General features: G+C 43.4%; 1 protein-coding gene across 1 annotated transcript in view; it reads right to left on the bottom strand.

The window, feature by feature from the left end:
• rimbp2b (RIMS binding protein 2b) overlaps positions 1-23,340 on the bottom strand; it is a gene marked incomplete at its 3' end in the record, with an annotated part of 57,311 nt that overhangs the window by 11,937 nt on the left and 22,034 nt on the right. The window contains exons 11-17 of the mRNA XM_081348491.1: positions 18,262-18,413; positions 16,166-16,780; positions 13,818-13,967; positions 13,229-13,384; positions 10,300-11,061; positions 1,740-1,854; positions 1,111-1,236 (exon numbers count right to left, since the gene is read on the bottom strand). Coding sequence (XP_081204617.1) covers positions 1,111-1,236; positions 1,740-1,854; positions 10,300-11,061; positions 13,229-13,384; positions 13,818-13,967; positions 16,166-16,780; positions 18,262-18,413 — 2,076 coding nt within the window. The remainder of the gene's footprint in view (positions 1-1,110; positions 1,237-1,739; positions 1,855-10,299; positions 11,062-13,228; positions 13,385-13,817; positions 13,968-16,165; positions 16,781-18,261; positions 18,414-23,340) is intronic.

Raw genomic sequence — 23,340 nt, 5'->3', positions numbered from 1 at the left:
GATTCTTGTGACTTTACTTCTGAGATTTTTTTTTTTTTTTTTTTACCATTTATTCGAGTGGACATTTTTTAGGTCAAAATGTTTGTGGCAAACAGCATGTCACAGAAGCAGTCAATAGAGTTTAACTTGTATTAAGATTGAAAATATCCTTTAAAGACCCCATTAAATCACTCAAAAAATGTAGTCTGCTTTGCTGTATTGATGTATTTTACTATTGAAACATGAAGTTTGGGCAGGTGCAAAATGAGCTTACTCAATATATAGTGTTAATTTTGTAAGCATTTATGAGTGCACTAGCATGACCACTGGCCTCTTACACCAAGCTAATTGAACAAACTCTGAGTTTCAGAGTAGGTTTAGGGTTTATAAAGTCAAACAAATCCAACACGGATTAGATCAGGTTCAGCGGGTTCATAACACTCGCTATAATTCTCTGTCAACTCAGAGTTTGATCCACCCGTGATGCAGCATGTGAACCTGAAAGTTTGACATCTGCAGCGAATACCCAATCACACCAAACATGAAAAGCATCAGTTTGATTTACTTTTTGTGAAAGAGGATGTAGGGTAATGTAGGGTAATGTAGAGCAAGTTACCAACACAGCTAAAAACAACAACAATACATCTTCTTGAACCCTAAAAAAACTTACCTGGGAAGCCACTTAAACATCTTTACAGATAGACCACTAAAAACAAACAGTCATAGACTAATGGTACGTTTAAACAGCAACGATATGCTTAAAACGGATACGCGAAAACAACTTAAAAACCCTGTATTCTGCTGCCAGACCATTAGATGGCGTTGAAACACTATAGACTGAACACAAAATATGCATGTTCATGACGTCATTGTCTTTAGAGATTCGTTTGAAACTTGCACTTTGAAACACCCTTTTCAAAAGTTAGCATTTTCTCCCAAAACGGCGCTTTCGTGTAAACGAACAGCCAAACCGCATAAAAAGTTGAAAACGGTGTCGTGTAAACAGCCCCTAAAAGCCACACAACTCTCACTTTGATTTCATGGGGTCTTTAAACAAGATAATTCAATAATTCAAGTCAAATTGTTTTGGTAATTTTTGTTAGATTTTCTTTTCATGGAGGAGCCACATACCATATCGTTGCTCAGTTCGCTGTGGGGGCCATTTCCTGCGGTGGGCTACATTGGTATAGTAAACATCATCCTTGATAGGTGAGAGGTTCCCCTCACTCCCCTCACTGTTATTCTCCACGGTGATTTCTAAGGAAACACCAATCAGAGCATTACAGCCACACCCCCTCTACTCAGCCTGTGAGTTGTGGATTCTGATGTTTTCAAAGCTCTTGAGATGCGTTTTAGGATCAGAAATGCCATTCTAATGCAAGTCAAAATGACATACTGATTTTAAAACCGTATTGAAAGCCAGCTGACTTGAGTTGCTCCAGAGTAAAACAGCAATGTTCATGATGAGGATGCTTTTTTAGGTGGTGGTGTGTGTGCCCTGTTAGGAGTACCATCTGTATATTAGAATAAAGCAGTTGAATTACTCTCCCTCCTTTTATTATTTGTGAATCTGAAACAGGATGAATGGCAGAGGCCAACCAAAAGTGACGGGGTACATCAAGGGACTCCTAGGCCCTACAGGCCTATATAACTGTCATCATGACATGTACTGTAAGGAAAACAGAGGAACACACAACAGGAGTCTCTATGAAAGATAGTAAAGGAAGGGAGGGAGAGTCCAAATATATGACCTCACTAACCAATGGAAGGGACTGTCATTGGTCTTCTCTGAGAGGGCGGACAGCCATGATTCGTCCTACGGCCGGAATGGTCCAGTCGATCCGAGCGTCCCGTTGAGGGAGAGCTCCCTAAAATCTTCAAAAGTAAACATTAAAATGTTAATCAAAGCCTATGGTGCCTTAAAAATAGATATCCTTTAAAAAAATTATTCCCATCAACCCCAAAATGAAAAAAACAAACAAAAAACTGATATCTTCAGAGAACGAGATTCTAGTCCCAAGTGAAATCAAAACAAGGAGGATGAACCCACCATAACATTTAACATAAACAATTGAAACAAACTCTGACAACAACATGAGCAGGGTTTTGGCAGAAATCAGATGCTTAGCTAAAGACCATTTTGGTTTTTGTTCTGCTCCTCTTTAGTTCATATGGGATAGTTTTTAATGTAGTTTGTGTGATATGAACATTCTGATTCATATAATTCTACATAGTGGTCTGTCAACACTCTTAATGTTTTAAGTATATAAAAGGGTAAATAAAACTATTCATAGGTGCTGCAAATCTGTATATGGATAGTAGGTCAGGACCTTAACCACCACAGACATTCCGGATGACATTTCCCCCAAATATATAGAATAATGGTTGATTTTCTAATTCTAAAGGGTTTTTTTAATTTTCAATTTGGTTCCCCCTCAATATTTAGTAATATTAGGCTAATAGTATTACTGAAAACCTTGATGTGTGCGCAGGTATTAGCAAAACACATAAAAAAAAGATTAATTCACTCAATTCAGAGAAGTGTGGATGAGATATCTGTTCGAGCCAATGCACAGTGCAGCACAACTAACTGGATTGCAACACAACTAACTTGATTAAAGTTAGCGTGGTGTAAACCAGTTCTCTTACGAGAGGTTCTCTCGTATTGCGTAAGTAGCTTACGCATCGGGAAAGTCTTCTTTCTTCGAGATCTGAAGCCAAAAAATTATCCTTAATTTTGTATTCATTGTCAACGCAGTGCAGCAGCCGACAGACCTAGGCAGGCTAAATAAGCGTGCTCATTGGCTGCTCGGCTGCAACTGCTTAAGCCTATCGGTGAGCGCTCTGAACGCGGCAACCAATGAGGGCGCTTCGCGCCCTCCACACCCTTCTAACCGTCAGAATGGGCGTGGCCAGCGTGTATATATTCAGCGCTCACAGGCTAAAATTCTGATTTTCTTGTCTTCAGCGACGCTCTTCGCATCGCTGGATCTTGAGAGCCGCCGCCGTTGAAACAAGCGACCAGCAAGCTTAGGACAGCGCCTGAGGAAGCCGGCCGTCTTCGCCGCCTTCAGCCATCCGTGCCTGCTACGCTATCCGGCGACATATCCTTTACATTATTACTGTTTCTGTGTGTACTCTAAAAGAGCACGAGGCGTTTTTGTAAAAACGCCTCGTTTTTGCGGCTCGTGCCGCGCCCCGCTCAGCAACGGAGACCGCCACCTCTCTGCGCTCTCCGCCTGGGCCGCGGGCACGCCGCCACCGCACTCTCCGAGTGCGAAGAGCTTTCAATGTCGACCCTGCGGGCTCGACTTGAAGCTTTCGACCAAGCTGTCGCTCCGCCTGTCCCTGCCGGGCCGCGCAATAAGAAGCGCCGCTCGCAGCGACCACCGGAGACTGTTGTGACTGAGGAGCTCGCCGGAACCTCTCCCTCGAGCTCTCTCTCGCCCTCTCCCTCCCAGCCGCTCTACCGCCGGCTCTGCCCGCGCAGCCGCCGCGTCAGGAGATGAGGCGAATGTGATAGATACCCGTACTCTCCCTCTGTTCGAGCCGTGCAGTACGCCGCTCACAAGGGATGGCAGAAGCGGACGGTCTCGGAGCGCGGACGGTCCCGGAGCGAGTTTACTCTCCCTCTGTTCGAGCCGTGCAATACGCCGCTCACAAGGGATGGCAGGAGCGGACGGTCTCGGAGCGAGTTTCCTCTCCCTCTGTTCGAGCCGCGCAAACTGCGCCGCTCACAAGGGATGGCAGGAGCGGACGGTCTGAGCTCTCTTTACGTTACAAGAAAGCTACTCCGTCCTCGCGCGTCACTGGTGAAAGGGGAACAGAGTGTTTTCGTCCCGCCGTGGCCTGGACTATAACCTCCATTCTCACACATTTCTCAGTCCCCTCTTAAGTTCAGGCGACTGGAATTGTTACTATTGCAGTATACGAGCCTGTTATAAATACACGCTCGCCTGCAAGCAAACGCCGTCACAAGACATGATACTAATGTATTCTCCCCTGTGGCTCAGTGGCGGAATCCTAGACTGTCAAGCTAGAGACCGGGGTTCGGTCCCCGCTCTCGCGGCAGTTAAAGTTTATGCTGTTCGCTTCTCCGAGCTCGCGGCCAGTTTTTCTTACATACAGAAAACAAGCCGGCTCTCTCCCTCGTTGGGCCGCGCAGATTGCGCCGTTCAAGGGATGACAAAGCGGACGGTCACGAGCAGCGTTCAGCGTACGCGCCTCACTCACCGGCGAAAAGAGAAGAGAGAGTGTGTTAGTCTCGCTACGGCTGGACAACCGCCAATTCTCACACATTTCTCAGTCCCCTCTTAAGTTCAGGCGACTGGAAATATTACTATTGCAGTAAACGAGCCTGTTTTAAACACACGCTCGCCTGCAAACGAACGCCGACGCGACACATGAGGTCGCTTTTTATATGCTCGCGCTAACTTAAAGCCTATGTGATTCCCCTGTGGCTCAGTGGCAGAATCATACGCTTTCATGCGAGAGACCCGCGTTCGAGCCCAGCTCTCGGGGAAAATAAAATTTATGCTGCTTGCTTCTCCGAGCTCGCGGCCAGTCTTTCTTACTTACAGAAAGCGAACCCGCCCCTCGCACCACACCTTCTCAGGGTGCTCGAGTATTTCTTGAGCGTCTAAACACGAGAGAAGAAAAGACGGTTAAATCCCGCAGCCCTGCGGCTGGACCACCGTCGAAGCTTAACGCTCTGTCAGTCCCCGTTGCCACGGCTACTGCAGCTGTTTACCCCGCAGTCAACGAGCCGGTATCTACCCGCTCGCCTGCGCGCATCCGCCGTTCTCACGGCAACCCAGAAAAATGTCAAAAGAGCATAATGTCTGGTTGCACGGCTGACGCCGTATGTGTTTCTAGTACAGTGAATGTGCCCACGTTCTGTGCTCACCCCTGTACACAAGCACTATACATCCCGTGTCTCTCACAGAGCCCACTCTCATGAAGCAGGCAAAAGCCGCTTTAGTGTTAAAAGTAGGTCACGTGTCCACTTCTCCGTGCCCACACCTACTCACTGCCCGCTCTGTCACACGGCCTCGCACGACCGGTCATGTTTTAAATGTGAGTCCTGTGCCCGCCCTCGAGCGCTCACACATACATTTTCGCGCCTCACACTATATGTTCCCCGTCCAAAGCCACCGGGACACTGTGTGTAAAACGGCCAGCTATCGCTACGTGCGATCCGCCGTATCTAACCACCAAGAGCGCGCGCGCCGCGCCCGCCCCTGAATGTAACTCCTGTGCCCGCCCTCGAGCGCTCACACATACTAACGAACATTTTCGCCCCGACGCCGCCATCGCGCGTCGCGCCTCACACTTTATGTTCCCCGTCTAAAGCCACCGGGACACTGTGTGTAAAACGGCCAGCTATCGCTGCGTGCGATCTGCCGTATCTAAGCACCAAGAGCGCGCGCGCCGCGCCCGCCCCTCCGTTTCGAGCTCTCGAGCCCGCGATGCGCGGCGATCGGAGCCCGGAGGCCATTCTGCCCCTGGCTGCACACGCAAAAGCGTGGGAAACTATTCCAGGCGCATCAGAACGGGTGTTAAGCACAGTAAAACAGGGCTATACTCTGCAGTTCGCTCGCCGCCCTCCGCGCTTTCAAGCGCGTATCGAGACCAGAGTGAATGGGGAAGTAGCACATCTACTTCGAGCAGAAATAGCTACACTTCTGTGCAAAAGGGCTATGGAACCGGTTTCCCCTTCCATGAGCGAGTCGGGCTTTTACAGCCGTTATTTCCTCGTTCCCAAGAAGGACGGAGCACTCAGACCAATTTTGGATCTGAGACGTTTGAACGAGGCTCTTATGAGAAGACCGTTCAAAATGCTCACAACCAGACAAATTCTCGCGCAAATTCGCCCGAGGGACTGGTTTATATCTCTCGATCTAAAAGACGCGTGCTTTTCAGATCCTGATAATACCCCGTCACAGGCCATTCTTGAGATTCGCCTTCGACGGTCAGGTATATCAGTACACGGCCCACCTGTCGACACAGCGCGCGCGCTGCATTCGACGCCTGGCCGCGTCCCTCCGGCCGGGCAGCACCGTACCTCTCAAAACATTTCAGAGGCTACTGGGTTGTATGGCCTCAGCCGCAGCAGTGCTTCGGCTGGGTCTTTTACGAATGCGCCCGCTACAACGCTGGCTGAATGCCCGAGTGCCTCACAGAGCATGGGCTTCCGGCGGTATTCGCATCAGAGTGACTCAGAGCTGCGTTTCAGCTCTGAAGCCCTGGTTAGCGGCCGACTGGTACCAGCGGGGAGTGACAATGGGAGCTATCTCACACCGCAAAATTATCTCGACGGACGCTTCCACCTCAGGCTGGGGCGCTCTGTTCGAGGGCAAACCGGCTTTTGGCCTATGGTCAGACCGGGAAAAATGCCTCCACATAAACTGTTTGGAGATGATAGCGGTCGAGAACGCGCTCAGGCGCTTCCTCCCATTCATACGGGATCACCATGTGCTAGTCCGCTCGGACAACATGTCCGTGGTATCCTATGTGAACCGACAGGGCGGTGTCAGATCCAGGAATCTGTGCAGGCTGACAGAACGCCTTCTCGTGTGGGCTTACCGCTCGCTGCGCTCGCTGAAAGCCGCGCACGTACCGGGCCACCTGAATGTCGGTCCAGACAGACTGTCCAGGGACAACATTCCCCCGGGAGAATGGTCTCTGCACCTCCAGACAGTCCAGTTTCTCTGGCGCCTATTCGGCAGAGCGGAAATCGACCTCTTTGCGTCGAAAGACAATGCTCAATGCCTGAAGTTTTAATTTGAAGACCGAGGACGCGCTGTCCCAGACATGGCCCAGCCTCCCGCTGTATGCTTTTCCTCCGATCTCCCTGTTGCCACAGGTCATTTCGAGGATCAGAGAAACGCACCACTCAATGCTGCTTATAGCCCCGCGATGGGAAAACCAAACTTGGTACCCAGAGCTAGTGAGGCTGTCGCACTCACCCCCGTGGCCGATCCCGGTGAGAAAGGATCTCCTCTCCCAAGCCGCTGGATCGATCTGGCATCCCCATCCAGAGCGCTGGTCGCTGCATGCATGGGTGATCAACGGATACCCGTTGACCTGTCAGAAGGGGTCGTGAACACGATCACACAGTCGAGAGCCCCCTCCACGAGACGGCTCTATGCGTCTAAATGGTCGGTGTTTTCTAAATGGTGCGCTACTCAAAACCTGGATCCGCGCGCATGCGGGGTCCCGCGGGTGCTCTCCTTCTTACAAGAGCTGTTGGAAAAGGGCAGATCCCCTTCCACGCTCAAAGTATATGTAGCCGCTATTACAGCGTTCGCTGAGACGACGCGCGGCCGGGCAATGGGAAGGAATGAGCTCATTATCCGCTTCCTCAGAGGAGCTAGACGGATGAATCCCCCGCGGCCCCCCTCGGTTCCCTCGTGGGATCTGTCCTTGGTCCTGGCGGCCCTAAAGGCTTTTCCCTTTGAACCGCTTGAATCCGCGGATCTAAAGTATCTGTCGCTTAAAACCGTTTTTCTGATAGCTCTGTCTTCAGTCAAACGAGTGGGTGATTTGCACGCGCTATCTGTTAGCCCTGCATGTCTCGAGTTCGGGCCGAATGACTCGAAAGTCATTCTCAGACCGAGGCACGGTTACATCCCCAAAGCGATTGGAACCCTGTTTAGGGCACAAGTTATTTCCCTCTCGGCTCTGCCAGCATCCGATAGTGGGGACAGTGATAACCTCCTATGCCCTGTCCGGGCGCTGAGAGTTTACATCACGCGCTCCGCCGCTTTCAGGCGTTCAAAGCAGCTCTTTGTTTCCTTCGGCGGACGCACCAAAGGTCTTGCCGCCTCGAAGCAGAGCTTGTCCAGGTGGATAGTGGACGCGATAGCAGCAGCTTATGCCTCCAAACACCTGCAGTGCCCTCTGGGCATCAGAGCCCATTCCACTAGAGGCATGGCCTCGTCGTGGGCCTGGTCCAGCGGAATTTCTATCCACGACATTTGTATGGCGGCGAGCTGGGCCTCCCCGTCAACATTCGTGAGGTTTTATAACCTGGAAGTTCCTGCCCTACAGGCAAAAATATTGTCAGTATAAGTGACATGTATGCTCTGCCCAGCTCCCGTGTGCAGACTACGTTCATATGCTGGCGCTATTCTGGTAACTACTCAGGGTGAAGTGTTTGACTCAGACCGGCTGATCCGTTCTGTTTCCTATTTCCCGTTACGCGCTGTTATCGGTGCTGGCCCGCGCTGCTGGCCGCCCGCATTATTCTCTGCCGCGCGGGAATTTTTCTCTTCATGTGAGACCGACTATGTCGTTTTCTCCTACCCTTATGAGTGCTTATGTACTGTATGGGCTCGCCCCGCCGGCCCTACTGTTTGTACTGTTATGTTTATAGACCGGCCGCGCCGCTCTATTTCATATGCTGCATGAAGTGCATGTACTGCGCTGGCCCGTCTCTCCGACCGGCCACATTTCCCAGCAGAGTGTTTTCCCCGGTTCCCCTGGGATTCATGGGCTGGATGCTCGGCGCACACGGCGTTGACAAAGGGTTCCCGATGCGTAAGCTACTTACGCAATACGAGAGAACCTCTCGTAAGAGAACGTACTCGGTTACTAATGTAACCTCGGTTCTCTCTAGAAGAGGGAACGAGTATTGCGTAACCTGCCGTGTCGCGCCACGAGCTTTTGCGCTTCAGACTGCGAAAACCAGAATTTTAGCCTGTGAGCGCTGAATATATACACGCTGGCCACGCCCATTCTGACGGTTAGAAGGGTGTGGAGGGCGCGAAGCGCCCTCATTGGTTGCCGCGTTCAGAGCGCTCACCGATAGGCTTAAGCAGTTGCAGCCGAGCAGCCAATGAGCACGCTTATACAGCCTGCCTAGGTCTGTCGGCTGCTGCACTGCGTTGACAATGAATACAAAATTAAGGATAATTTTTTGGCTTCAGATCTCGAAGAAAGAAGACTTTCCCGATGCGTAAGCTACTTACGCAATACTCGTTCCCTCTTCTAGAGAGAACCGAGGTTACATTAGTAACCGAGTACGTTTTAACAGTGCAGCACAATTCTGATTGGTTGGCTCTTCATGGTTGAAACTGTGCAGACAAACAAACAAACCAGCTTTGATCATTCTAATATGTGCACCACACTGTTTATTGGCTTGCACAAATAACTTATACACACCACACTGTTGAATGTAGATTTATCCTAATTTTGGTGTGTTCAGCTTCCTATAAACAACTCTAAACCAGTGTTTCTCAACCTTGTTCCGGAAGGCACCCCAACACTACACATTTTTGAACTCTTCCAAATCAAACACACCTGAATCAACTAATCAGCTCATTATTAGAGACTCCAAGACCTGAAATGAATGGGTCAGATAAGGGAGACATCCACAAAGTGTACTGATGGGGTGGCTCCAGGAACAGAGTTGGGAAACACTGCTTTAGGGGCCGTTCACATGCGCTCCCGTGGCATCTATCGTTGCTATGCAACCATGAACTGCACTCTCTACATCCGAATTGAATCAAATTTAATTGAATCAAAATAATAAGCACTTGATGAGTCAAAAAGCTCTGGATATCTCTGAATCGCTATGATCAGTTGTTCCTCCATGTTGACTGAGCTTTCAATGTTGTTACGCAAAGGGTGAAGCTGATTGGTTGGTTCTTGTCACATGACCTGCGGTGTGCTTGTGGCATTCTGAAAAGCTGAGATTTTTTTATCTTGCTGCGCCTGGAAAAAATGAGTGCGCCGCGAACGCATCGCTTCTATCATGAGCGCACTTGTAGCGCGCCTACATTTGAAATAACGATCTTGAGCACGCAAAAAACACGATATGTGAACGGCCCCTTAAAATGCTTCAAAGCTGGACTCTAAATTATAAGTTGGAGGGCTGTGGAAACATTGTCAGTTGATTTGTGACTCTTATAACAGAAACAAGAAACACTCAGAAATGGCCTTTAGGTAATCAAAACAAATCTACACATCCAAAAAATCTCACTTGACACTCTAGTAATCAAACAAAGTCACATGAGATCTAAAACAAATCAAGAAAGTCAAGAAAGATCTTACAAGCAACCCCCCCCCCCAACCCCCAACCCAAAACAATAGCAATATCAAAAGGTGAAATCAAACAATAACAAAGTTAAGCAACATCTAGCGAAATAGACCAAACAAAAAAGTGAAACGAGAAGAACCAAACCAAATGAACCAATGACAGACTGGGTGGAACACCATGAACAGAAGAATGGTTTTATTGCTTATCTATGGGAACACAAAGCAGTTGGTAGATGAGAAGAGGGCGGAAGGGTGAGAGGAGGGGTAGGAGACACACACCAGGGGTTCATCCATTGCCCTGTTGAGTCTGGCCACAGAGTAGGCCCTAATGTCCCTGTGATAGGTCCTGCCAACCTCGCTCAGCCTGCCCTCGCTCCGGAACCTGCGTTGGGGTTGGTGATGGTGCGGATGATAGTGGTAATGGTGGTACGACTCCCGCATGCTCCTTGTCTCTGGAATGTTGTCCATGAAGTCCTCCTCCACACTGCACTGGCGGGTCAGAGACCTTTTCCTGCCGGCAGCCAGAGCACGGCGCTCCACTGGCCCTTCGCAGTGAATAATCCGCATGTTGGGCCCAGAACCCACTCGCAGCTGGCTGCCCCCTGTGTATGAGTGGTAGCCTCCGCGGTAACCGAGCGAACCCTCCTCCTCGCTCCCGCAGTCTAGTCCACTGTCCGGGCTCTTAGTGTTCTGCCTGCTACTGCTGCTGCTCCAGCACTGCGGCCGTTCCTCTATGGAGGTGTAGCGCGGAGAGGAGCGCTGCCTCTGCAGCCTGCGGATGGACTTACTTGGGGAGAGGTGGTTCGGCTGCCGCGAGTCCTGGTGGTATGGCCTTGGGCTCCTGCATGGAGTGCCTGGACGAGCCTCCTCGAAACGCAGCCGCTGGCCCATGACCTCCACCCCAGTGTCCGGATCCTCCTCGGCAACCTCCGGAATGCTGTGGAGCCGCTTGTGGGAGCGCAAGGAGCGCTGTCGTACCACCTCCCGCTGCAAGTCCCAACTGTCTCGTTCCACCGCTAGATCCTGACGCCTGTAATACGCCTTTTAGAGGCCGGAGAGGGTGATGGACGAGGAAGGAGCCAAAGTTTCAGTTAGATTTGGATGTTTTTCAATTAGTTAAAATCGGGATCGTTTTGGAGGATTTTGTTTGGTGGTGTTAGAACAGGCAGAGAAGAATAAACAGTGTGCAAATAGAGAACAAAATGGGAAAAGAAAGACAAAATAAAGACAGAATTAGTTATTGGAGATCATGGTCGAATGTAGGGCATGCAGTCTCATTCCATGACGGACATGACATGCGACGGAAGGGAATCTGTAGAAGGAAAATGTCAGGAAATGCAAACCATACAGAAAACGAGAACCGGAGAGTGTCACATATGCAGGGTTCATTGAGACAATCCACTAACAAAGCACAGTCCAACAACAACAACAAAATATACAGATGAGTATTCAGAACACATAATATTAGTAATTAAAAACAGGCAATCAAAGGATAAAGACTAACACATCTAAGGACTATACATGAATAAAAACAAACAAAAAACAACGAAAAACAAAATGGAGGTTCGTCTACCAAGCAAAAAGTGAATCGTGTTCAAAAGTAGACCAAGTAACCTGGAATGGAAATTTAAAAAAATATATTATTAAAAATACAAATATTTTCTAATGATTTCAAATTGTGTATGAAAATTGTGATTGGTGGTTTAAAATATCTACATCCTGATACACATAGCAGATATTAAGTGGTGATGGCTATAGCAGAAGAAAAAATATTTCTATATATAATATATATAAGAAGAATATTTTTTTGTATTTGAGGTCAACAATGCTGCAAATATCTTTTACTGAATCATGCTCAACTGTAGCACAATGTTGTCTGCAATTGGAGGCAAAATATATCCAAAAACAAATAAATATAATCTATATAAGGTGTTAGCTTCATACCACAATCCCAAATGGGTCTCCAAAAAGATAACTCAAAACAAAAATGACAAAAACTGAAATATAATATACCATTTATTGCTTCATATATTCAATACATAGTGTATTTTGTGTTACCCTTTCTGCATTATACTTATTCATATATATTTTGAAAGAAATCTTATTAGACATTTTTATATATTAGACATTTTCATGAAGAGACAGATATTCACAAAATTGTAAAATTACACTGAGAAAAGTAAAACTTAACAGAAGTGTAACCATGAGACAAACATAATCAAAAGTGAATAACTGTTTCATTTAAGCATACTTTACTTAAATGAGATTCCCAAAATGCCCTTGGAATGATATGTGCATTTTCACCTGATCAAGCAAAAGCTAATTTGACACTTTAAACAGGTTAAATTTATGTAATACTTATACATACAGTGCACAAACAAACCCTGTCTTTATTTAATAATAATCACAAACACATAGAACCATGGCATTATATTCCAAGAGTAGAACACTTAAGGCAAGGCAAACAAATACACAACGTATATATTTGCACATATATGATTGTCATATGGAATAAATCGAAGAATATGCTAAATAATCCTGTCAATTCCAAGCAACAAGAGCCACTCCTACTTTATAGAGTAATTCAGATCTTATTCTACTAGATACAAATCCATAATGATGCAGTACTTATAACTGAACAACACAGTTTGCAACACCTGGAGAGCGTAAAAGCAAATCAGATCGTCAACTCATGCATTGCGTGTGCAGCCTCAGGTTAAGCCATTCAGATGTATCGAGCTTTGTATGACTGGACAGGCTTATACAAAGCTGGCTAAATGACTGGATGACGTCGAAGTTCGGTAGTGCAAAGCGACCCACTTTTAGGACCCAGGAGAGACTGAGGAAGGGGCGACCTGTTAGGATCTTGTCGCTCAAGCTTTGTGTACAACATCAGAGGTCTAACACCCCTCGTTTTTAATTCAAAATCACAAAAAAAACAGCGCTGGTCATATTCAGGACAAATCCAAGGAGTTACTTTAGAACAAAAAATAAGCTTACCTCTAAAAAAACACCTTAACCAAACTGCGGTTGGCCTTTCAAACCGATTCTATAAGGTTGAAGTGCCAACCAGCTAGTACCACCCCCTCGGAGGAGCCCTACAGACCACGGCATACTCCACCCCCCTTCGTCTGTCCCAGCCTCTAGCCTGCGGCCCTGTGGCCCACGCCCAAGACAGACGGCGGCCGGAAGGGTGTCTGTTCCATACCTTAAGTGTGTTGTGTGAGTTGATGCTGCGGCGGCGGCCTTCTTCCAGCTGCATCTCCGAGTACAGCTCCTCCTCATCCTCCTCCATGATGTCAGACAGATCAGAGCCCCGACTGCTCTCGGTGTAGTACTCCTCACTGTGGCTGTATTGATGATGCTGGAGGTATAGAGAGCGTAAAAAAAACATGAGAGACACCAGGAAGAGATCTCAACAAGAGACATGCAGGTATTGGAATGGCATTTCCCCAATGTTAACAGAAAAAAAGACAACATAATTCAACATAAATATAATTATAATTTAATTAATAATTCAATATAATATGAACATAACATAACATAATTAAATATAATATATTGTGACACTTGGAATGTACATTTTGTAATGATTTGTATAGCATAAATAAAAAGAAAAGCCTATTTCTTGTGTTGAAAAAGTTAGTACGAGACCCGTCAACATCAACACACGTAAGATGTAGTGACAATGCATGACAAGTCTGTCAGTTGGCCCAAAACTCCAAGAAAAGTTTCCCTGTGCAATAACAGAACTGAAGCACTTTAAAGTTGAGAAGATTGTCGTTCCTAAGACTCACGTGTCTGCCCAGCTCAGAACCTCTGAGAAACTCGTCCACAGAAGCTCCTCTTCGCCTGGCGTGGGGGGAATCGTACCCGTCCTCTTCCTCATCTGAGTTTAAAGACTGCGAAGCATTGCCCTTCTCACTGAAAATGTTCCTCCTCTCCACCTGAAACAAATTACAATTATCAAGTCAGGGTTTCACACTGCAAGCGTTTCAATCGCATTTGCGACTAAAAAGAGATGTGTGCGAGAATTGTAAAATGTACTTAGGTGTGTGAATAAAAAAAGTCACAGCGGGTACTCAATTTTATGAAATTTCAGGTCATAATAAATATTAACTATTGCTGGACCATCAAAGGAAGGAAACACTAAGAACATTATTTAACAGATTATTCAATATATACAGTAGATTTATATATATATATATATATATATATATATATATAAAAACGTTTTTGACTCTGAAGAAGACGCATGAGCGTCGAAACGTTAGTCGTTATTTATTAATAAATTATTTAAAACGTTGTGTGCTCCGGTTCTATTTCCTTGGTCCTAGCTAGACCTTGGGTTTTCTTGCATATATATATATATATATACACACAACATTTAGCATATAATAATTAAATTAAAACAAAATAGTTTTTTAATAAATTATTGTTACATTAAAGCTAAACAATAAATGCAAAAAAAACAACATATTAAATATAAAATTATTATAATTAAATATTAGAGTAAATTGTTTGTCACTATTATTTTCAAAATGTATTGTGTGTATATATATATATATATATATATATATATATATATATATATATATATATATATATATATATATATATATATATATATATATATATATATATATATATATATTAGGGGTGGGTATTGACACAGATTTCATGATTTGATTCGATTTCGATTCACAAGCTTGCAGTTCAATCCATTTTCGAAAACTAATGCTGAAAACTATACAGGGACTCAACTGGACCAATAAGGAAGTTTTTTCTATAATAATAAAGTTATAATGCTAACTTTATAATTACATAATTGTTTCTACTTCACACATTAAATATTGAATATATAATGAATAGAGTTGCAATAAAAATTATCCAACCCATTATCCAACCCCCCGGAGACAGAAATAATTTACAAATGTAAGCTTTTCTAAAGATACAGATTTTCTTTTCATTTTCTTTTTTCCAAATTGCATATTTTTAATTGCCCTGATGGTGGAAATGGGGATTTCTTACAGCCACTTTCTATTTTGTGAAGCTCAACAATCTTTTGCTGCACATCAGAACTATATTCTTTGGTTTTACTCATTGTGATGGATGATTAAGGGAATTTGGCCTTTGAGTTTCCTCATATTTATATACTCCTGTAAAACAAACAAGTCATAGCTAGACAATTTAATGTTTAGTCACCCTGGTGTGATAAAAAATGTAAATATTCATGAAAATATACTTCAGAGATATATAACTCATAAAAATTCTAGGGGTGCCAATAATTGTGGTCAACGTGTTTTGGAGAAAAACATTCATTTCATAATGTAATTTTCCCCCCACTATTTTACTTCAATGAAAGGTTAGAGTTTTGCAAATTTTCTGAATGAAAGCTCAAAAGGAAAAACAATGCAGATTTATTTTTACAGCCATCTTTGATCATATTTACCAGGGGTGCCAATAATTCTGACCACAACTGTACATTTAGCCCATGCATGTGCTAAAGTTGCAAATATGGCCAAGTCAAAAGAGCTCTCACAAAAGATATAGAGAACAAATTGTTTTAGTACATTAGAAAATCTATGGCTACAAGAAGATTTACAAAACACTAAAAGTTTCTAGAGACACAGCTAGCCGCCTTATTCATACAGTAAGTTTACATTTTGTTGTACCAGAAAACTTTAAGGGTGTTGAATAGAACTGTAGTTTTTAATGTGCTCCAACATTTTTCAACTTAGAAGCACATGTGCTCCTTGGGAAACGAGTAATAAAAACTCAGTGAGTGTTTTAGCGCAATTTTCTGACGTCATGGGATCACAACACTAAGAGATAGTAAATCTTTTTATGTTTTTTTTTTTTTTTTTTTTTTTTTTTTGTGCGTTCCCGAGATTAGACCTTCCTTAACATAATGCCGAAAACCCGAAGTCTCTAGGTGGTCTGGTTGAGGAGTAGATAGAAGTGCAAGATTGGTGCGCACAGACAGAACAGAAATCATGAGTTAACAATCGCAATTTTGTCCGTTGGAAAATTGCGCTAAAAAGTAAGTGTCAAGCCCTGCATGTACATAATATTTTGCCACGCTGCTTCATAGTATGCTAACAATCATCTATATTGACATCTTGGCTTCAAATGGTGGACTCACCCTACTGTTTGGGGCATTCCTCTGCGCTGCCTGGCGGGCCATAGCGCGAGCCACTGTGTTGGGAATGGGCGCTCCCTGAGGTTGAGGCAAGATCCTCTGAGGGGAGGGCGAGCGCCGGCCCTCTATGTGAGGGGGCTCCAGCGTGTGCCCCGGGTGCGAAGGGGGTGGTAGGGGTGACGGGGCCCGGGGATGCGGCTCCCAGGACTGTCCCGGTCTCCTGCTCATCTCTGGCTCTTTGGCATGGGGGTCTCTGGCACTTGGTAGGAGTTTGGGTTTAGATAAGGGGTACAGGGAGGGCGAGGAGTGGGGATGTGAGGGAGGGGGATGAGGGTGAGGGTGGGGTGGCGGGCCGGAGTGAGGCTGGACGTGCGGTTGAGGATGGGTCGGGGGGTAGGCCTGTGGGTAGGGAGGTGGGTGAGTCTGAGGGTGAGACTGGAGGTGAGGGTGTCCATGGTGAGGCACCAGGAGGCTGTGCGGAATGGCGGCCACGGGAGAGTCTTGTGACTCTCCTTGTGCTGATATTGTCCTCACTACGACCTCTCGTGCTTCCAGACACTGGATACGATTCAGTTCCACCGTAACGTAATCTGCTGTGGGGTACATTATCTCCGCTATCTGAAAACAAACAAACAGAAATACAGGATGAACAAATGTCCCTAGACAAGGATGAAGGATGAAGGCCAGTCAGACAGTTAATCAGATTTGTACTTGCCCTGTTATTTTATTTGATATTTCACTGGCATAATCGCAAAAATTATCAATTTTATTTTCAATTTGTGTTAGAAATAAATACATTTTATACTTTTTCAAAAATAAAAATATATATATAAAATATAAAACATACATAAATACAAAATAATATATTTAAAAATATATATTTAAATTATGTTTTATATTTGCATATATATACACAAGTACAAATTTTGACAATTTAAAATAACTGTTTTCTATTTGAAAATGCAATTTATTACTGTGTTGGCAAAGCTGAATTTCCAGCCTTATTGATCCAGTCTTTAGTAACATGATCCTTCTAATAAATCATTCTAATATGCTGATTCGCTGCTCAAGAAACATGTATTATTATTATCAATGTTGAAAACAGTTGTGTACGATGGTTTTCAGGATTCTTTGATGAATAGAAAGTTCAAAAGAATTATTTATCATTTATCTGAAATAGAATTTTAAAAAATCTTTAAAAAATCTTACCAATCTAAAAGTTTTGAACGGTAGTGTATATATCATAATATATATATTTTTTATTCTTAATATATTAACATATTTTTATAAACATATTTTATTTATGTATTATTTATGTATTATTTATATATTGTACATTTTAATGTACATATATAAAATAAAAATGTGCAATAATAGCTGGAAATTACACAGTTACAAAATAATTCTAAAACAGAAATAAATTAATAAACACAACAGCATATGATGTTTAGTTTAACATTTCCAACCTATTACAAATTATATTTACACAATTCTCACAGTTTTGACATGCGAGTCAGCTAGATTCTTAATACATCATAGAAATCCAAATGTTTGCCAGGCATACAAAAATGTATGATTAATGATATGATTATACATACTGTATGATTCATGAATGTAAAACTGTGCAAAACTGCATAATGACATTTCTGTCAACAGGCCTGAAACTTTGTCATACTGGTCTTGGACCATCTATTTTTATTGTTGAGACCTGCTTTATTTAAACCCTATTGGTATTTGAAAAACATCTTTGAAAAATACATGTATACATGATAATTATGTATTTTGAATATACAGTTTTTTGTCTCACGAAAAGGGGTTGATGTCATTTCAAAATATGTTTTTGCCTGATTGTCCAAAATGACTTGCATAACACACGGGAAACATTGGCCATCCAGCGACACAAGCGATCCCCAGATGGCGCCAGTGAGCAGAATGAAACCTGCACTCCAAACACGTGAACAAGCATAACATGTTCAACCTACAAAGCTGATCTTGGACCTTTCATTGGCTTCATAAGCAGGGCACACAGCTTGTTGCAAATCAGTAGATGTTATGAGTAAATGGCATGATGATAGAAAGAATCAGCAGCATAACTTCACCTTTTGACCTTTAGTGCAGACTATATAGCCGATTACACTGGCTCCATTGGAAGTGCCGGTAGAAGTGAGGGGAGGGGGCTTCCACCGGATCTGCAAGACTCCAGGTGTCTGTCCCAACTGAACTTGCACATCCTGAGGAGGTAAAGGAGGACCTGAAAAAAAAAAAAAAAGGATGTCCCTGAAATAACAGAATACTGAAACAAATTGTGTGAGTTGCTACACTTTTATAGCCTGGGTTTCCCCATGCTGCCTTGCCTTATTCACGCTGCTAGGCAGCCAGGACACCATGGACCAGATTTTCCCCTCAAAAAGGGAACCAATCACAGAACGGGGAGGGAGCAGCAAGACGATGACGACGTCAATGCGACACACCTAAGCAGTTTGTTTATATCTATGGATCCAACATGGCAGCAGACGCGAAGTTACCTTTCGATGCAGCCTTAGATAATGTTCTAAGTAGTTTAGAACGCAAGTTTATTTCGTCTTCTTCCTCGTCGAATTTCTGTCGCTCTACATACGTCATCTGGTATAATTGAAACGATTGGCTATGAGCTACGTACAGGCGCATTTGATAGACATTCGTAGCGCCCAATAAACGGCTCTGGGCATTCATAAACCACGCCTCAAATACGAGAAAATGAACATGTGGTTCCCAGACCACTTCTCAATGAGACGAGGTCTGACGTTAGCCAGGCTAACACTTTTATCGTGATTCAAGCAAATGTGTGTGTTTGTAGGTGGGCTGTGACATGCATTATGCTTTCAGAAACATGTGCATGCTTGTGCATGAAAATATGATGCATGTGTAATGGGCATTACACATTACAGCCGAAAGGGACGCCAGCTGTGCAAAGACTATCATAGTGTATTTGCTTATGTCAGCACTCTGATTTTATGTGGGCTGATTCGTCTTAATCCCAATGTTATATATGGCTGCCAGCAATGGACCGCACTGTAAGAATTGAGAAATTAGGAGATGCCGGACAGTCTGGTTGGACAAAGGACCTCTCTGGAAATTGACATTTGAACTCCCCCTCGTGCACTATTGAGACGAAAGTCTCACTTCCGAGTCATCCTAATCTACATCTCTTTCCCTCACCCCCCCTCTCCTTCTCCCCCATGCGAAGATCACCAAAAACTCACCCAAGAATATATGGTTTAATGTGAATGATTAACATAGAGTATTATACATATTTAGTATCATTTTAAATGTCTCAGTGCGACTGGTACAAGTGTCTCATTCTCAAATAAGTAAAACATAAGGTTTTTAAGAGTTTAGGGATAACTGGCACACAAAGAGGGGTTGGTCTCTAGACAAATGGTCTCCCTAAACCCAAAGGTGTCAATGCAAATTCAGATGTTTCCATGTGAAAGGTTCTGGCTATATAATGAAATGCAGCAGGGAATTCGGGGCCTTCTGTTACTCAGATGAGCCCATGACGTTGAAGGACCTCAAAGAATTCAGCATCATGTATTTTAATGTTGGGTTCACATCTCTTCTCTTTATTCCAGAGCATTTGATGTTTTGTATCAATTATCTTTGAATTGATTATGAAATTGGCATGATACATTTACCTGACATAATAAATTGTTACATTTGATTATTCTAACCGACTTTGGCATTATTTTCATTAAAGAGTTTAAAGGAATAGTCAAACATTCGCTCACATTTAATGATGCACAGATATCATTAAAAACCTTTTCATTTATGAAGTCAGATGAAATAACGAGAAAATACATATTCAAATGTATTGCATTTAATCAAAAAATTCTTTGCCTCGAGAAAACGACAGTAACACGTAAAGACCTTCCGATCGAGCGCGAGCTTACAGCACCATCTCAGAAGCTAAAACAAACAATGTCCAGATATCACTTCAGCTGTTTTGTATAACAGTGCTAGAGTGAATGGAGACAAGAGAGAGAGAAAGCAAGAGAGAAAGCAAGAGAAAGAGACGAGCAGACGTCATTCGCCTCATCTCTTGCTTAGGTTCAATTTTAAATATTGTTCATTAGAGCTGGGTAACGATACAGATTTACTGATTTGATTCGATTCTGATTCAAAAAATCTCAATCTGATTCGATTTGATTCTAATTTGGATTCGATTCCAATTATAATGTTAATTTTGTTTACATGTTTTCCATTCAGAAAGACATTTTCTCTCTGCTAATGCTGTACATTATACAGGACAGTGCTTCAGACTAATTCAAACCAGTAACTCTTCTTCCATAACTAGGTTTTCAGTGGTGTATAAAGACCTTACTTAATGAACCGTTATGTTTTTATTACCTTAGAATGAGCCATTTCTAACTACATACACCGCGGTTCCCCTTACATTGAAATGCGCCGACATGTTTATAGAGCTGGTAAGTCCCGCCCCTTCCGCTAACCCCACTGGACCTCTAGGTTGAAAAATCGTCAATGCAAGTGAATGGGAGAAAATGATTATTTTCTGGTCCCGTTTGAATTGTGCCATGAATGTGAACATATGTTGTCTGTGAATTTTTTATATAACTTTTCGTGTAAAGAATGCTACAATTTAGCGGGTAGAAGTTTGATACGGTTAGACTTTGTGTGAGAGCACTTTGTGGACTACAACTCTTCGCTGCTTTCGACGCGTTTGAAACGTCAACACCACTCGCACACGGACACTAGCTCACGGATCCCGCTAAACATGGCTGTGTCTTTGCTGCACTTCACCGCCTTCTTTCAGGGAGAGGACAAAATCGTTGAAGTTGGCGAAAACCACGGGTAAGTCAACTTTATGGGGTGACGTCACATAGGCGACATGTAGTCTTTCTCGTTATGTCTTTTCCACAACTGCTAATCGAAGAATCATACCATATACTGTCAAACTTGTAACATGAAAAATTGTATAAAAAATTCACAGACAACATATGTTCACATTCATGGCACAATTCAAACGGGACCAGAAAATAATTATTTTCTCCCATTCACTTGCATTGACGTTTTTTTAAACCTAGAGGTCCACTTGGGGTTTTACGGATGGGCGGGACTTACCAGCTCTATACAGTAGCCCTAAACGGACAAATGCGTTTCGTCACTATGTTGTTCTTCGTGCAAAGAAGCAAGCTTAAGTCAGCGAATAAAACACTGACACGATGAACAACAATAATATTCGCAATAACATATCATTCAACTGAATAATTAAGTAAACCTAATTTCTTAATTTATCTTTGTAAAGAAACCTCATTGCTTAACTGGCTACTCTCTGCTGTCTCAGACTACGACATCTTTTCCTGTCGGCCACCGTAACTTCTGTTGGTTGCAATTCACAACCTCAACACTAGATGCCGCTAAAAATGACACAGTGCACCTTTAAAAGAAAACGGCTCATGACCAGTGTTTGGCGAGCGCAATAAAAGTAATGAGTTACATAATCAGATTACTTTTTTTCCAAGTAACTAGGAAAGAAACAAATTACTTTAAATTCGCAGATAATTAATAAAAGTTATTTTGTTTTCCCATTAACTGACACCTCTTCTTTCCTCATGTTGAAAGAAATCAAGAGTTATTGCACAGGCGTTGTGTGCGCTGTGTGAACATGATGGTTATAGTAGTTCTAGACTAAATGTGAGCAGGCATTTACTCATTTCACTTGCACAAAAACAGATTCAGTATTCCTCAATATAAATAAATACAGTGAAATGCCAACTCCGCCAAACCTGCAATAATTAAATATGTTAAATAAAACAAAAATACTTTTATGTATTTAATCTCACTTTATTAATCAATGTCTTTGCTGCTGACCTTCGATGACCCAATTCAACCATACAAATAAGCAAAAATTACTTTAGTAAACGTCACATTTAAAAAAAATTAAAAAATGTTTTTTTAATGATGAAGTAAGAAAGTTGAACTTTATTTCCCCAGCATTTGTTTGAAAGGTTTGTTAGATCTGCATCCTCTACTGAACAGACGTGAATTGTGAATCCAGTTGCTCTGGTCATGCTGTGCGTTTTTGATTTGATAAAAAGAACCACCTCATAAGAATCATTTGCTTGTGAATTTGAGGACTCTGTTCACAATGTTTTTTTTATTTTTTTTATTTGCTAAAACGTACTAGTTCATAATAATCATTTGCTCATGAATCAGATTACTCTGGTTGCACAGTATATTTTTGATTTGCTAATAAGAACCGGCTCATAAGAGTAGTTGCTCGTGACTTACAGTATGGTCACGCTGTACTGTATATATTTTGATTCGCTAAAAAGAACTGGCTCATATAAATCATCTATACAGTATCTTTGCATGCAGCCCATCAGTACAACTCGATAGAAAGACTCACCATTCTCACCACTTTTTCTTGATACACGTGTAAAACTTTGTGCACAGACTAGTGTGAAGAGCATTTCATTGTGTTAAATGCTATCACACTTCTTGTCTACTAAACACTAATTAAAACTGAATGGTTTCCCAGTGACAAGCTCTCACTTAAACAATCAATTAAGAGAAGCCATCCTGATGTCAGAGAGCAGGTAGGTTTGAACTCTTCGATGAATCACACTAATCCACAATGATCACTTCTCTGCCCACCACATGACAGATCATCGGGGAGCGCTTAATCAATGACCACCCCTCACTGATCAGAGCCCACGGGGCGCTCGGAGCGCCGATCGGTCCAGAGACGTCAGGGGGCATGACTGAGAGCCTGTGGAAAGACAGTGGAGCTAAAAGTGGATCATGTAATTTGTGAAGCTGATCCAGAGGAACTGGATCAATGCTCTGTAATTGAAAACAGCTCAAAGGCTGTCTTTATCTGATCAGGCCTTCATTTGAGGCTACCGCTGCACGGCTAAATGCCTAAAGATGGGCATCACGTGATAAAAGCTTGCGCTGATAGTCCATAGGGAAGCCCGCAGATGGGTTTACATTGCCCTGTATATATTACACAGTCTGTAGGTGGGGAACACACTACGCACTAGTCTAGACCGAAGGTTCATTTATCTCAAGACATCAAGATGTCCTGAGGCATGCACTCCACTGTGCTAGAAATTCGATAATCTGCGAGCAGGACCGTTCCATCATGAGTGGCCTTCCCTTAATTAACGTTCTATATC

Source organism: Scardinius erythrophthalmus (assembly GCF_964197995.2).
Source record: "Scardinius erythrophthalmus genome assembly, chromosome: 20".
NCBI classification, from domain to species: domain Eukaryota; kingdom Metazoa; phylum Chordata; class Actinopteri; order Cypriniformes; family Leuciscidae; genus Scardinius; species Scardinius erythrophthalmus.
This window is presented reverse-complemented; position numbering and strand designations above follow the sequence as displayed.